The sequence below is a fragment of the Centruroides vittatus genome, unplaced genomic scaffold (assembly GCF_030686945.1).
Source record: "Centruroides vittatus isolate TY-2023 unplaced genomic scaffold, ASM3068694v2 contig_963, whole genome shotgun sequence".
Lineage (NCBI taxonomy): Eukaryota > Metazoa > Arthropoda > Arachnida > Scorpiones > Buthidae > Centruroides > Centruroides vittatus.
This window is the reverse complement of record NW_027122639.1, coordinates 346,641-362,737: the sequence shown is the minus strand read 5'-3', so window position 1 is coordinate 362,737 and position 16,097 is coordinate 346,641. Positions and strand designations below refer to the sequence as shown.

General features: G+C 31.0%; 1 protein-coding gene across 2 annotated transcripts in view; it reads left to right on the top strand.

Annotated features, from left to right (window-relative positions):
* Nucleotides 1–10,955, top strand: part of nst (phosphoglucomutase 3-like protein nst) — a 39,005-nt gene extending 28,050 nt beyond the window's left edge. For both annotated transcript variants that reach the window (XM_067282652.1, XM_067282651.1), the window contains 7 exons: nucleotides 81–182; nucleotides 1,359–1,411; nucleotides 4,753–4,816; nucleotides 7,793–7,915; nucleotides 7,986–8,107; nucleotides 10,058–10,109; nucleotides 10,791–10,955. In XM_067282652.1, coding sequence (XP_067138753.1) covers nucleotides 81–182; nucleotides 1,359–1,411; nucleotides 4,753–4,816; nucleotides 7,793–7,915; nucleotides 7,986–8,107; nucleotides 10,058–10,109; nucleotides 10,791–10,868 — 594 coding nt within the window. In that variant the 3' untranslated portion in view covers nucleotides 10,869–10,955. The remainder of the gene's footprint in view (nucleotides 1–80; nucleotides 183–1,358; nucleotides 1,412–4,752; nucleotides 4,817–7,792; nucleotides 7,916–7,985; nucleotides 8,108–10,057; nucleotides 10,110–10,790) is intronic.
* Nucleotides 10,956–16,097: the final 5,142 nt, after the last annotated feature.

Below are 16,097 nucleotides of genomic sequence, written 5' to 3'. Positions count from 1 at the left end.
CTACCCGCCTCTAATTGATTAGATTAAGTTTTATAATAACCTGAACAATTTATTTGACAAACAAAAATTAAACTTTCCAGAAAATTCCAGTTGCTTGTGTTCCCACAGGAGTTAAGCATCTTCATCACAGAGCTCAAAAAGAAGACATTGGTATTTACTTTGAAGCAAATGGTCATGGAACTGTAAGCATATTTTAATTCTTTTTAATTCTTTAATTCTTAAATGTTTTATTAAGATTTTGCCATTTATTGATCAAATTTGGTTGAATTATTTATAAATTTAACTGAAATTATTATACATGAAATAAAGAGTAAGATACCTGGAGTTATATAAACAATTATCTGATACTCAGTTAACTATTATTAGATGAAATAAGCTAGAAATATAAAAAGGAGAATACATTTAATAATTTTCATTTCCAAACTTTAAGTTTTCAGTTAATCAGATCATACATTTAAAATAGATGTCATCTGTAATACAAAATTTAATTAATTAAAACTAAAGATTGTATATGATTAAATAAATGGTCCTAGCAATCAAAAAATACACTTACGTAAAGCCAGATAACCGGAGTGGTTAGTATTCGGGTCGCAAACGTTTTTTGATTGAATCACCGGTGTGTAAGGAAGATTGAGTAAATGGTCCTAGTTTGTATGAAAAGTTAAACAAAATTAAAGATTATCAGATAAGTGTTAGAAAAACTAATTTCTATCAAACAAGATAAACCTTAATTTAGATTATCAGTTTTCAATGTGTATTAGTTTATTAAGTAAACTTTCTTAAAATTTGCAAAATTTAAAACATTAAATTTTAATATGTAAATGTATGTAAATGTATGTAAAATGAATAGTAGCACACTGATGTTTATTTATATAGGTCATATTTAGAAATTAACATAAATTGTTATGTTGATCACTAAACAAACATTTTTTAAAGATGTTGATTATATATTGACTATAAATATTGAATATACATTTGGATTAGACCTTAAAAAAATAAAATATAAAAATATGAATTAATTTGATAATTATAATTAATGTTTTCTATCAAAGTGTGACATTATTCCATAATGTTAAATCATTGATTACCATTCTTATATATTTTATCTAAAGGAATACAGTTTAAAATATATATTTATTTATGATACTTAATATTTGTTGTATACAATTACATACTTAAATTTAAGAAAAAATAAAAATTATTTTTAATATGATTTGATTTTTATTTTGTTGTTCTGTATATATGTCAAATTTACTTATTTTGACTTTTATAAATTACTTATTTAGTATATATATACTATTTAAATTTAAATAAAATAATTTTTTTTTTTTTTTTTAATGGAAAAACTGAAAAAAAAGGTCTTATTTAACGAAGCAGTTATCAATGAAATAAATGAAGTTACCAAAAACAGGTTTGGCTACAATTTTTTATAATTTTCTTTTATATTATGATAAAATATACAAGGTAGCTTTTGAAAAGTTCCAGGTATTCTGGGGTTAATACCATTGCAAACTGTCATGATGATAGTGTGGTATGAGAAGTCTTTGCAATGGATGGCTTGATCACAAACCTGCCTCAGCCAATCTATGAGAAACTGTAAATGTTGATATTGGACCATCCAGATCTGTCCATAGACTCTACAGAATGTCACCACTTGTGGATTGCAGCTGCTATTTTGTGATGACATATGTGTTGATCTGTGTGTTATGACAGTACAGACCAATTTCATTATGATGATACACTTTGTTCTGCTGACCACTGTTTCCAAATTTATTGCACAGTTGTGGCATTCCATTGAGTTTCCACTGCAATAAAGATGTGATGATCAACTGGTTGTACATAGCCTTAGGATAAAAGCTTCAGTAAATTCATCTGTTTTAAGCAATGGCTGTTGACAAAGCTTTAGAGGCATCTTCACTCAATAATCTTTATACAGACACAAAAAATGATGACACAAATCAGTTTCTATGAGCTTGCCAGCCTCTTCAAGGTTAGCTTCACAGACTGATTTTGCCTTTTTATCAAGCTCCTATTATGTGATTGACCTGAAACCTTATTAGTTTGCATAACTTGTTTTTCTGAACATACCCAAATTTGCATAATGTTGCAAGGAATTCATAGTGTAGCATTTTCTCTGTGAGGCTGTGTATCTTTTATTTTTGCACTGTTTTCCCATTTCATTATATCAGTACATGACTTTCCTTTTGACATCAATAGATTCTGCAGTGTTGAGATTTCTTACAAAACTTTTTAAGTGAATATAAACTATATACTATGTATTGTTACTGTATTCATATTAAAAATATGAAGATTTTATTACATTCATATTTACAAATATTTTGGAGTCCCGACCCTCGGGACTGCAATCGTAAACTTAGCTATCTTGACAAGTGAAAGGTCAACAACCTGTTGCCGGAAAGGGGAGAAATGACTTCCTCTTACCTCCCTGGGATCTCACATTAGAAATAGACATTTATTATAAAGGAGAAAAACAAAAATTTATTTGAAAAATACAAATATTTGTTTTATTTGGGTCTCTAATTAATAAAAAACAATGAAACAGCATTTTAAAATGCATTTTTATTTAACTAATATATTTATAAATAATATGTAGCCCAAAAAGTAGCCAATGTGCAAATGATATTTTTTTTATGCCTAACTAAAAAGGTTAGCCAAATCTTACAATGCTGGAAACAATTCTAAATAAAGCTGATGTTGGGACTCAAAGGATTATAGACCTAAATGCGGGGAAAGGAGAGAAAGGACAAAAGATAAAGAAGTGAGGAAGGTTGGAAAATTAAGGGTCAATATTTGCACAACAGGTCTATTTAACCTTTCTCGCCGTATTTTATCTTTTGGCCCTTCTCTCCTTTCCCCGAATTTGAGTCTATAATCCTTTGAGTCCCAACTACAGCTTTATTTAGTACTAGCAGACCCGGCCACGCGTTGTTGTGGCTCAAAATGTATTTATTATAAATGTATAAAACTTCCCCCGTGGGGAGAATTTTAAAAAATCCCTTCTTAGTGTACATTCTCTTGACGAACCCTGTTAAAACGCAATCAAAACCGCAAAAAACCGCATCTAAAATACTATAAAGAACTCTGCTTCTATTTATACTAAGTCTTATTCCTGTCCCTCTCCCCGCAGGGGAATATCGGAAAATACCTTTTTAGTGTATATTCTGTTGACGTACCCTATCAAAACGCAAAAAACCGCATCTAAAATAGCATAATAGAAGCCGAGTTCTTTACGGTAAGCCTTAATCCCGTCCATCTCCCCCGGTGGGTGGGGAATTTCGACACATATATTATATAAAGTCACGTGCGTATTTGAATGCAACGTTGTGTCAAAATTTCAAAGGAATCGGTAGGAACAAACGAATGTTACATTTTTCTGTTAATAGATAGATAGAAAATGATCTGCTTTAGTCCATCTTCACAGAAAAGCATAATGCCTCACAGAAAAGCAAACTTAGGTCATCGGAGTTAGCGCCATCTGTTGGACATAAAAGCCTTAATCCTAGATGATATCTTTTAACTTATATGAATGTTTAACGGAATAATATATAGCCTATGTCCACCCTGAAGGTCCATTCTAAATATTGGTGAAAGAATTTTTGAAATCGGATGAGTAGTTTCAGAGATTACCTGTTACAACCAAAGTTACCTCTTTATATATTAGTATAGATTCCTTCTTCATGCATTTCCAAATATTTGAAAATATTTCCTTTCCACTCAAAAATAAAATATGTATAAAGGGTTTACAGCTTTGTGAAACTTCTTTTTTGTGTTTATACTGTTGAAATAAATAAATTTAAAAAAAAGTAAAACAATTTGTAGGTTTTGTTTACATGTTTATTGGGCCGCACTGAAACTTGTCTTGGACTGCATGCAGCCCGTGGGCTGTAGGTTGGACACCCCTGCTGTAGACTATATCTGGACTTGTCAGTGAACAGAACATTGCCCCATTCATTCAAAATCTAATGTCAATGTTCTTGACACAATCATAAATGGACTCTTCTGTACACATGGTTTAATGAAATGCAACATTCTGGCCATCTGAAAAAAAGACCATTTGCTTTAAATCTCCTGTAGACAGTTTGTTGTAAAATTCTAACACCAGGGTCCATAAACAGCTCTATAGTGAACTGTCTACCACTAGAATGTCTATAGCTCACAACAGAGTTGTCTTCCAGATACGCAATTGTTACAGTGCAATATTAATATCAAATACTGGTCTTATTAATTCTTGGATACTTTCTGAATGATGTCCAACGTCTCCTATTCTTTGAAATCCAACCCAAAGCCTGGATATGATGCTCTTTGGCACATTCAGAGTCCTGAACACATCTGTCTTGACTGGCCATTCAGAGTCTTCCAATAGTTCTTCCTTTCATGAAATCGTTTACTTAACATCTTTTGTGGCATTCTCATTGTCAGTATCATACAGTAAAACTAAAAAACTGTCCTTGATGGTTAAGCTGCAACAGAAACAAAGCCATGCTTTTGCTGTATTTATGGATATCCTGTATATCTTGCATATAGTTGTGCTTTTTAATGGAATATTTGACAACCTGGATGCTTTTATCTATAAATATTTTTATAAATGTTTGGCTGTTTATTTTATACTCTTTATATGGTTTGGATGATTATGCTTAGTTTTTGGACTTAAGTATAACATAATAGCAATATTCATTATTTAAATATTTTAAATGAAAATTAATACATCAATTAAAATTTTATTTATTTCAGTTGTGATAGTAACAAACAGTCTGCAGCTAAGAAACTACTTCTCACTATTGATATGATTAATCAGGTAAGAGACTTTTATTCTCTTTAATTATTAAAATGGGAGATGTTCCAATCTGAAAATCCTACAGTCTGATATTTGCTTGCTAAAAAAATCTATTTGAATCTGTTAACCTTAGTTTTTTGTATATTATTCCTGAGATTATGTTTTGCTTTAATTTGCAATCCTCCTTTACCTACCTTTTTCATTGACTCCTCTCCTATTAATTATGTTACATTGTTCAATGATCTAGGAATAATCTTTGATACTAAACTTACTTTTAAAAATCGCATTGATAAAATAGTTAAATCTCTGGCTATTAAATGTGGAATATTATGGTGTTTTTGTAAACCTATCTCATCTAAAAATGCATTGACAAATTTTCAGTCTTGCATTGATTATGAATTACCCGTTCGGTCTACAGATGCACTGTCCCTTTTGGAAAAAAATTGCTAGAGCTCTTGATAAAATATCTTTTAATTAATTATATAAATAAAACTTACTGTATACTCAGAATCCTAGCTTTGCAAGGATTAGATTAGGTTTCCCTTCATTTTTTGAGCATATCAAATATTTTGATCACTTACTTTAAATTTTTTAATGGCTTTATTTATTATGACCAGCTATTTTTACATGTCCCTTCGAAAAACCTATGACGTTCATTTATTGTTCACTCCATTTTTTTTGTGTAACTCAAATGCCTTTTTTTTAATTGTATTTTTCAAAATTTAAATATTTTTGATGATTTTTTGTTTCTTAATTTTTCTTTTTTAAATTGAAACGTGAAAATGCTATACAGTTTTTAATTTTGTGTACTTGTCTTTATTTTTATGGATATTTGTTAATTTTGGGGATAGAAAAGTCCTGAAGGACAGTTGATATCTATTTATTTGTAAAAATAGATATATTGTAAATTATAGAGGATTTTTATTTTTATTTAAGAAATTCAAAGAAATGTTCTAATTTTATTTGAAATTTTTATTTTTTTTATGATTAATTGTACTTTGAATGAATTCCTCTGAAATTTAGAATATTTAAATCAATGATGAGTAACCTTTTCTGGATGACAGCTGCAGCAATCTTTGTAGGCTTCCATGTTTTCTTGTGGAGTTGTAGGTTTAAGTGTTCTGAGGACCAACATACTCCATAATTGCCAAAACACTAAGAACTAAAATAATATATGCTAATGATGTGAAAACTAGTAAAATATAGTTTGTCCTCATCTTTTTTGTAGTTAAGTTTTTAGTTTTAATGTTATTCATCATGAATATAACCTTAATTAGTATTTCATAATGGCATGAGACAGAAAACAGGAAAATAAAATAGTGTTGCCAAAGTCCAGGGCCACAGTTTGCTCATGACTAATTTACATGGTTAAAACAGTTATAAGTAAATATACTGATAGTATATCAAAAACATTTTCTTTAAATTGCTAATGAAATCATTAGAACCATTCTCTGTTAGGAAAACACATCATACATGTGAATTTATTCACTTATAGTAGATAAATATGAGTATAAAATCACCAAATGATCATACATTGTACTACCAATTAACACCCAGTGAACACAAAATCCACACACTTCATCTTATATGGACTGTTGCAAATGAAAGTGGTTTAAGTCCATTTATTTTTAAATTGAGATATTTAAAGGCTTGAATTTATATTGATTAAAAAATAGTAACTTTTATGTTGGTATTGTGTTTTTCTGATTTTAAATACGTTTAAAATTTATTACATAATCAATTTTTCCTGTGTTCCTATGTGTGCATGTGAATAATTCTTATAAAACATTGTTTGAAAAATAAATACTTTTGTTTGCCATAAATGGACTTAAGTTTTTGATTTTTGAAAGGCATCAGTCCACTTTGTGTTATTACCATACTGTTATTTTTAATTACATGTTGTGTGTACAATTTCATTAGATGAACTCAATATCATTGTTTTTGTGATTCTTTTAATTATTATTTTTACAATAAAATTTTTAAATGATTTTTACAAAAAATTTGTTATTAGTTAAAAGTTTAATAATTGAATTAACACATTATATAAAAGTTTCTTGATCTTTCCCAATATATTAATAAATTCAGAGTTTTAAATTCCATATCCTCTTCCATTGACGTTTTATAAAACATTTTATAGGTTCACATCCAACATAGCTTTAACTAATTTACAGGGTCTCCATCAGTATTTTTAATTTTTTTTTGTTTTTCTATCTCAGATGATTTTCATACCATATTTTTGCAGATTTTTTGGCATGTTGGTCTATTCGCAAAAGCATGGTAATAATGAATTAATGTAATTGTAAAGTAAATCTGGCACCTATAATTATTTTACTATATAACGTACTATGTATCAATTAAAAAGTTTTCAAAAATGGACTTAAATCACTTTAAAGAAATTTTTTTTTTTACAATTTCATACACAATCTATTTACAAAATCATGGAAATTTTGAATATCATGACTGCAAATTGTTTAAAAATAAAAAGATCACATTAAAAAATGGACTTAATGATGACATTGACACTATTTTTTTAGAATTGTAACTAAACTACTTTCATTGCAATGGCTCATATACTTGTCTACACACATTTAGTTATGTTCGCAATAAGTATATTTAATGTAGCATCCCAAAAATCAGTAAATGTCCTGGTTATGAGAATCCAAACAACAAAAAGAGAGTGTATTGAGAAACTTGAAATAGTAAGAATTATTGATAGAACAAACTAGATTTTTTTTCTGTAAACCCTGCTATTTTTATTGTGCAAAATTCCATAACACTGCAATTTTTAAGAAAGCAAATGTATCACATTACAGGAAAAATGACAATTTTAATTTTGAATAGAGTTGGAAATATGAATAAAATTAAAATTACAAAATTAAACTGTACTCTGTTTTACTACTGTAAACATAATTTAGTTTTTGAATTATTAAAAAAAAAATCTATTCCTTTGTTTTATACAGTCTTTAATGAAAGTTTTATGTCATTGTTTTCTTCTAGACTGCTGGTGATGCAATTTCTGATATGCTTTTGGTGGAAACAATACTTTATACTTTTGATTGGGACATTGCTACTTGGAACAATTTATATGCAGATTTACCCAACAAACAATTAAAAGTTCAAGTATGTTTTTTTTTGTGCTTAATTAATTCAGTTTGAAAGGAATTATTTATGAAATTCTAATATGTAACAGGTTGTAGATAGAACAATCATTACAACTACTGATGCAGAAAGAAAGTGTGTCACTCCAAATGGCCTTCAGACATCTATTGATGAACTTGTTAAGAAATATGAAAATGGACGATCTTTTGTTAGGTAATTAAAATTTCACATTCACATATATTTTTAAATTTACAGCTGACAATCAGGCAGTTCATTTTTTATCTCACTAAAGTTGTCTTTATAATTTACCCTGAAAGTTAGAAAAAACAGCAAGGAAACTAAAAATCAAATGGCAAATACAATACATACAATTTAATTTGATTATTTTAACATTCTTAAACAATTGATAGTAAATTTTTGGTCATGTATTTGGAAAGTTGCTAATTGAAATATACACTGGTTTCCATAAATTAGGGAACAAATTAAAAAAAAAAATATGCATCCAATGAGGTAGTACTCTTTACCATACCATATGTTAGTGAAAATTACAAAAGCATTTGTATTTTGTTTTTAGTGTACAAATAAAATAAATTACCTTATTGAGATGATTTTTTCAATTTATATGTGGTTACCCCAAACAGTGATGTTCTGTGCTGATGATGAAATCCATAGGCAGTAACATCCAATATTTGAAATCCTTGCAGTATGGAGGGCAGCTGCACACTTTCCAAGAGAATCCCATTAAGTATGTCTGGGAGAGTATTTGGCCTTGTGATATGGACTATAGTCTCCTCTTCAAAGTATTGTTGCACCATGCAATCTGTGTGAGGCATACTGCAAGCATTAATTACAAGCATTAATACTGCAAGCAAAATACAAAGTAATTTGTATTTTGTCTATTATTGATCTCTTATTTTATTGCCCAGATGTCCAGTGCCCACTTGCTGTTGCCCAGTTGATGGTGTCCCAAACAAGCTCCTTTTGTGAATATGAGAGAGATGATATTGGGTATTTCCAGATGAAAACTTGTTATTGAGAATCACTCTGTAAAGCATCATCAAAAACCACCAACTCATTCATAAAAAGTACACATCTCCACTGATTTGGACTCCAGTTCACCTGCATACATTCCCAATTCCAATGTTCCCCTCCTGTGGTGAGCTGTTAGGGGCATGCATAATTATCAAGTACTGTGGTACCGGTACTTACCCTTCATATAGTTCCATTCTGTTGTGCAAATAGTCCCAAACAGCAGTCTTTCAAGCAGGTAGTTGTCCTTGACCTACCTTGATTATATATTCAAGAAGCAGACCATATGGTTTGGAATTGGTTTTCACATTCTGTGGACCACAGAATGACTTACATTGTCATCTTGCAATGTAATAGCCACCTGCTTTGAGTCTGCCTAAAGCTCTGTAATGTAATACCACTGGTAAATTATTATCATTTTAAGAAAATAGCCTAACTTAATATTTTTTCTTTCATTGTTAAATGCTCTTGTGCATTTGCATATACATATGCAAGTACAACTCATTTGCCTAAACATATCCCAGTTTAGTGAATATTGAGCTGTGTTTAGCTAAATTATTGCAATTTCCTATTTATTCCTGAATTTATGGAAACCAGTGTAGAAAATGTGCAAACTCATTTAACCTAGCTGATGACCATTTATTTATACTGTATAACGTAATTTAAAAATATAAAATTGGAAATATGACTCTTTTAGAATAGTAAAACTGCTAGTTATTTTTTAATCATCATGTGCAAAATAATTTTAACTAGAAATATATAGGCATCCTTTTTTGTGAAAAGTCCAAATTAAAAGATTTGCAATTTTATCAACAATACAGATTGAAGAAGCTTTAAATTAGAATAAGCATTTTTGCCACTTTTAACTTTTTAGATTAGAACAGACAGTTAATCACAATTTACTACTTATTGGAACACACAGTTAACTTTTTAGTTTGTTTTGTACTATTGATAATTTTAATTTAAAATAAAATCTGGTGATAAAACTGTGAATCTTTTTTCATTTATTATTTTAATTAACAGAACTCTATCTGACTACATGATCATAAAGTACATTATGTAAAATGTATTTTATAATCATAAAATGCATTTTTCCATCTTAAAATTAAAACACTGTTTACACTTTCATTTCAGACCATCAGGAACAGAAGACTTGGTTAGAGTTTATGCTGAAGCAACAACACAGGTTTGTGATAAAAGTTAATTCTATTGCAGATATTAATTAATTTTAAGAAAACATTGTTAAACATAACTGTATGATGAATAACAGTTAACTTTTTATTAAACAATTTATTGTTTTACTTTGGATTAAAACATTTTAGAGTAATTATTTTCACACTTAACATTACATGCATGCTTTACATAGACATTCTTTTATGATATTCAATCACTTCTTAGCAATCCTGAATATCCCACAATAATTAAAAAATAGAGAAAAATATCCTTTAATTACACAATTGTAACTTTAAACCACATTATTTCTTCCCAGGCATATTTGCTAGTAAACTATAAAATATTCTCAGATGTCATCATTTTAATGTGTTGGTGTTTTTAAAAGTTTGGTTTTTGAGGCCAACTCAAATGAATAGTTTAATTTAGCAGAACTTCAAAATCCAGAAGACAATCTTACACTCTGAAATTGTCATTAAGAATATGATTCTTGGACTTTGTGGCACCTTCATTGATTAATGCAACTCCATACCCAGACTAGTAGCCTATATTTTCCATAAGGTCTTAGAGAGTAATTATGAAAAATTTGGTCCAGATAGGTTAAAGTGCAAAGAGAATACACACACATTATATTTCATAATATAGAAGTAAATATTCTTAAATTAAATATTTTATAGTAACTAGTTTTAATTTTCAGGAGAATGCAGATATGTTAGCAAGAGAAGTGGCTGAAAAAGTGTATGAACTTGCTGGAGGAATCGGAGATAAACCTTAACATCGACAGAAAATACTAATTATAATCAATGTTCTGGATTGTTAATTAAATTTTTGCATTAAAAGAATTTATTTTTTTGAAAAAAAATATTTGTTTTATTTTAAAACAATCTTTATTATAAATATATTTTAGTTTAGCAAAATGAAAAATAGTTACCTGGAGGAAAAAGTCTATGTTCTATATTATTTAAAGGGAATTTCTTTCCATCAACTTAATTTGTACTACTGAATTACAAGGAAAATTTTAGGATTATTTTAATAATAAATAGTGAATGTTTGATACTGGACAATTTTTTTCAAAAGTGCTATTTATCTTATAGCCTATGCAAAGAAAGCCTCCAGTTGGTTAGCGTAGTCATCATTTAGAGTAAACATTATGTTACTGATACTAGTATAACCCCATAACGAATTGTTTGAGAGAATAGTATTGGTATTAATAATAAAAAGAAATTATTTTAAAAATTAAAACTAGATAATCTGAAATAATCATAGCTTTGAAGAGTTTAGTTCTGAGGAAAGTACCAATTGTTACTGAACTCCTGTACTATCTATGTTATGTTTATCAGGATATTTCCTAGCAAAAAAGAACATCATTTTACCAAGAAACATTCTTTACAAATTTTGAGGGAAACTTAAAACTGAGGTGATAACTCTAACATCCAACATTAGAGTTATCATCTCAATCACCAGATGTCAATTTCTGGTGATTGAGCTTGAATAAAGGGGAATGTAACTAACTACATGTTTCATCTGAGATCTTACTACTGTACTATTTCAATACACATTAGATGCTTAAATACATTAAAATTTTTTCTTGATTAGCCTAAATTAGCTTCTATAATCTAATATTGTGAAGTGTGTCTAAATATGCCATTAAATTGCTAAAACAGCTTTAGAATTTTATGATAAATTCTCTCTCCTTTAAAGTACTGAGATAAGATTTAATCAATGATGTACAGTTAATTTCCTATTGATTAATTATGAAAACATTCATTTAAAAAAGATCAAAACATAGGTAATATTTTACAATTGAAATAATTTGTCATGAAGTCAAATACTAAAAAAAATTAAAAAAATAGTAAAAGGGAATAAAACTTTCAAACAATTTGATAATTTTGTTCAAATACTTTGAGTTGAAACATGCATCTATTAGGGTTTCTCATTTCCCGGTCTTTTGCTTGTCCCGGGATTCCGGGATAAAAGTGAACTGTTTCCCAGGATCCCGGGACAAAATTAATTATTTTTAAGATATACAAAATATCATGAAATCAAATATAATTATTTTTCGTTTTTTAAAGTAATTTAATACATTCTGTAACCTCCAAAATCATATTAATAATGCTATGTAAGATATATATTAAAAATTACCTTTGAATTACGTAGAAATTTTCACAAACAGAAAAAATTTATTAAAGTTTGCTGGAAACTGCATACAACAACAAAAATGCCTGTGAATTAATTGAGTTGAAAATTAAAAAAAAGAACAGATCAAGCTTCTAACTTAGAAGGTAATTTTTGTTTTTTTAAATAAAATATAAAAATTTACAATATTTTGTATTATAAGATTTTAAAAAGCAAAGATGGTGTTTTCCGATTCAATTGAGGTGATTGGAATCATGTTTAATACATTTAAGAGAAGACAGATGTTGTGGTTTTTCACCTGTAGCCTGGAAGATTTCTAGTTCATTTTTGAGATTGTAGTACTTCTTTTGTTCTCTAGTATTCTTGATTTGTCTACCTCGGCTGCTTTAATAGAAATATCATAGCCCAATAATTTGGCAGTTTGTTTGTCTTTAATAATCAGGTTATGAAGAAAAACTTCATACTTGCAGACTTTGTATTCATTTGTATCGTTGCCCAATTTGCACAACTTGGCGTTACGCAGTTATTGAAGCTACCGGACATAGTTAAAAATTAAGACAGCATAAGCACAATTATTCCAGATATTACTGGTAAAGAATTTTGAGAGTCCTGTGACAAATAAGCTACATATTGATTATTGATCATTTGTGACGTGCCATAACGAGGAAAAATTAAAAAAACTAATAAGTACATTTAAAATTAATAAATACAAATTTATTCTGACAGTTTATGAGTTAATTATACTTTCTATTTGCAAAATTTCCTCAACCTTAACAAAAAATAAGAAAAAAGTGATTTTTAAGAAATTTGCGGGATTTCCCGGGATAAAAACACAACCGGGATCCCGTTTGAGAAACCCTAGCATCTATTGTATATTCAAACAAGCATTTTAAATACAAATATTTTTGTAAATACAGTAAAACTTGTCCAAAATGGAATCTGAGTAAAATGGGCTGTATTCTGGTCATTCTCTCTCAAATATGAAAGAGCATAGCTGTGTCACAAGCTGGTTGCCGAGTGACTAAACATTTGTTTACATCTTGAGATCATCACTTCTTCATAATTGCAATTCTGGATGACTTCTCTCAGATTCTCTTGTCTTCCAGAGATGAACAGATACTTGTCATTCAACCAATTTTTCATCTATAACCTCTATTTTGCTATAAACAGACAACTGGGTGCTACTTGCACTATTTTTTGCAATCCAAATGAACACCAAACAATTGCGTCTTAAGAGACTGAGTTAACGGTTATGCAGCAAATTGCAGCAAAATCTTCTTGTGCTAAACCGTCATCATAGCACGAGAGAATCGTTCCATTATCAAGCTCAATCGTTTTCTCGTAATTTGAATCGGACTGGATTCGATTTGAATGTTCCATTTCACACTTTGGTGTATTTATTACAACAATATCCTGAGGAAGACCCAGAATGGGTCGAAAACATTTGAAGATTTATGAATGTGATTAACTGGAGTAATTAAGGTTGTGTTGAATGAATTATATTTTTTGCAATTGTATTAGAAAATGTTCACTGCATTGGGAAACAGTATTTTGAGATAGAGATAATACTTTTGATCTTTTTTTTAAAGTCACTTTACATTTCATTTGGAAATGCCACAGACTATCTTTTTTTAATGATTCTACATCAATTATGGAACCATTGAATATACTATTAATTCTATCCATTACTTCCAGTCATTCATCTCTCAAAGTATTTTTTTGAAATACAGAGTCTTCAGTTATTTTTGAACAAGTTAGTGGGGGTAAAAAAATGGCACACACTTCCAGTTACTACTGTGCGTGTGACATTTTACAATAATTCCAGAATCAATAATGTTTGAATATTCTTTGTTCTAACATGTTGTGACCACTGAACAGCAGTTGGTAATCTGAACAACTGAACCCTTTCGAAACTTCCATTGTCATACAGCCAAATCCAGCAGAAACTTTTTGAGGACATTAGCATTTATAAAGGTACAAACCCATCCTCACCTACTGCTGTGAGGTATGGGGGTACGCCGTAAATAAAGTCCACAACCGAAAGAAATTGCTCTCGGCTCAGCGGAAAGCGGCAATCGCGATCACTAAGTCCTACAACACCACTCCCACTGACGCTCTCCTAGTGATCGCAGGTTTAACCCCAGTCAACCTTGTGATTATCCAAAAATATATAATGAACCCCTTAATGGGCAAGCTCTCATCCAACGTTAACCCTGATACCATCCACAAGATGATCAAACATCACAATCTTCTGGACACAATACACCCCCTGATCGACGAAATAGCAAACTGTGGCCTTGACATCAAAAAGGACCAAACTTCCGTCCACCCGGCAAACACCATTACCTACGACTTTGTCCAATATCCACCACTGCCCTTGAAGGGACTCAGTATCTACACGGATGGCTCCAAGGCCCCAGGTGCTGTCGGTGCAGCTGCTCACCTGGTGGATCCCCAAGGGAAACTTTTTTGGAATGCTGCTTACAAACTGTACGAGAATTGCTCTGTGAATCAAGCAGAGTCTTTAGCAATTTGGAAGTCTCTCCAATATATCCACAATAATATCCGGCAGTTCACTGGGAAAAGGATCAACATAATAAGTGACAGCAAAACTGCACTGCATCAGATTAAAAAAGGAAACCGTAAACTCCCAATCATAAGTAATTGTCTGGACACATTATGTGCCCTTGCTGGTGTGACTCTCATTACCTTTTACTGGGTCAAGGGTCACTCCGGCAACATCGGCAACGAAACTGTGGACAATTTGGCAAAGAAGGCTCATAAAGTAGCCTCCAAGTACTCCTACACCTCCGTTCCCATCTCCTTCCTCAGGAAGGAACTCACCGCCATCACTATGTCAAGGTGGCAAAATGACTGGGACAGTAGCCACACTGGACGGAATACCCACAACTTCCTCCCGGACGTCAACAGTAGCTCCCGCCTCACTTTCCTGAGAACGACTCATTCTATTACGCAGATTCTCACCGCCCATGGCAATTTTAAGTGCTACCTTCATCGTTTCCTTAAGAAGGGAAATGGACTTTGTGACTGTCTTGTAAAGGAGAGGGACGACCCTTTCCATCTAATTTTTACCTGCACCAAGTTCATTCAGCATCGCCAACAACTCAGAGACCTGACAACCCATAAAGGGCACAACTGGCCTTGCCACCTTAGTGTATTCCTCGAGGACAAGGACATATACACCAATTTCGTCAAATTCGTTAACAACCTAAATTTATCAGACTATCATCTCCCAACTGCTACTCAATCCAACATGCCAGCTATCTCATCGGATAACCACAGCCAGACTCCATAGCATCAGGACACATGGTTGGCAACCTTCAAAGGGCCACACTTCAAGGACTTATTTGGTATCTCCAATAGGGTGCTTCTCCCTCCTCGTTACTCTCACCGGCACCATCCTATGTTTGCAATTGTATTGTAAGCCATACCAAGGTGCCTTTTTATTGTTCAGTTATCCCACCTATTAATTCTTAGGTACTGTAATTGTATTTTGTAATTTTGCCTTTCTACGTCTTAACAGGCGGTTCCCAGCAGGCACCCTCATCCTCCTCTTCCCTCCTCTATTTCCTTTCCTAATCCCCCCACCTCTCCTTTCCCACCTTCTGGCTCCTCCTTCCCTCCTCTCTTCTTGTAGGGCTATACCCCCGAGTAAGGCCTCTTCCCCTTCACTTATTATTATTATTAAGGTACAATCTTAATATTTTAAATGTCAGAATCACACAAAGAAAACCAATCAGTTCAAAGGAAAAGATGACCAAACCTAGAACAAAGAAGGTCATTTGGAAAGTAAAGATTTCCATCACAATACCAAATCCTCCAACCCAAACAGCATTGACAAAGAAGT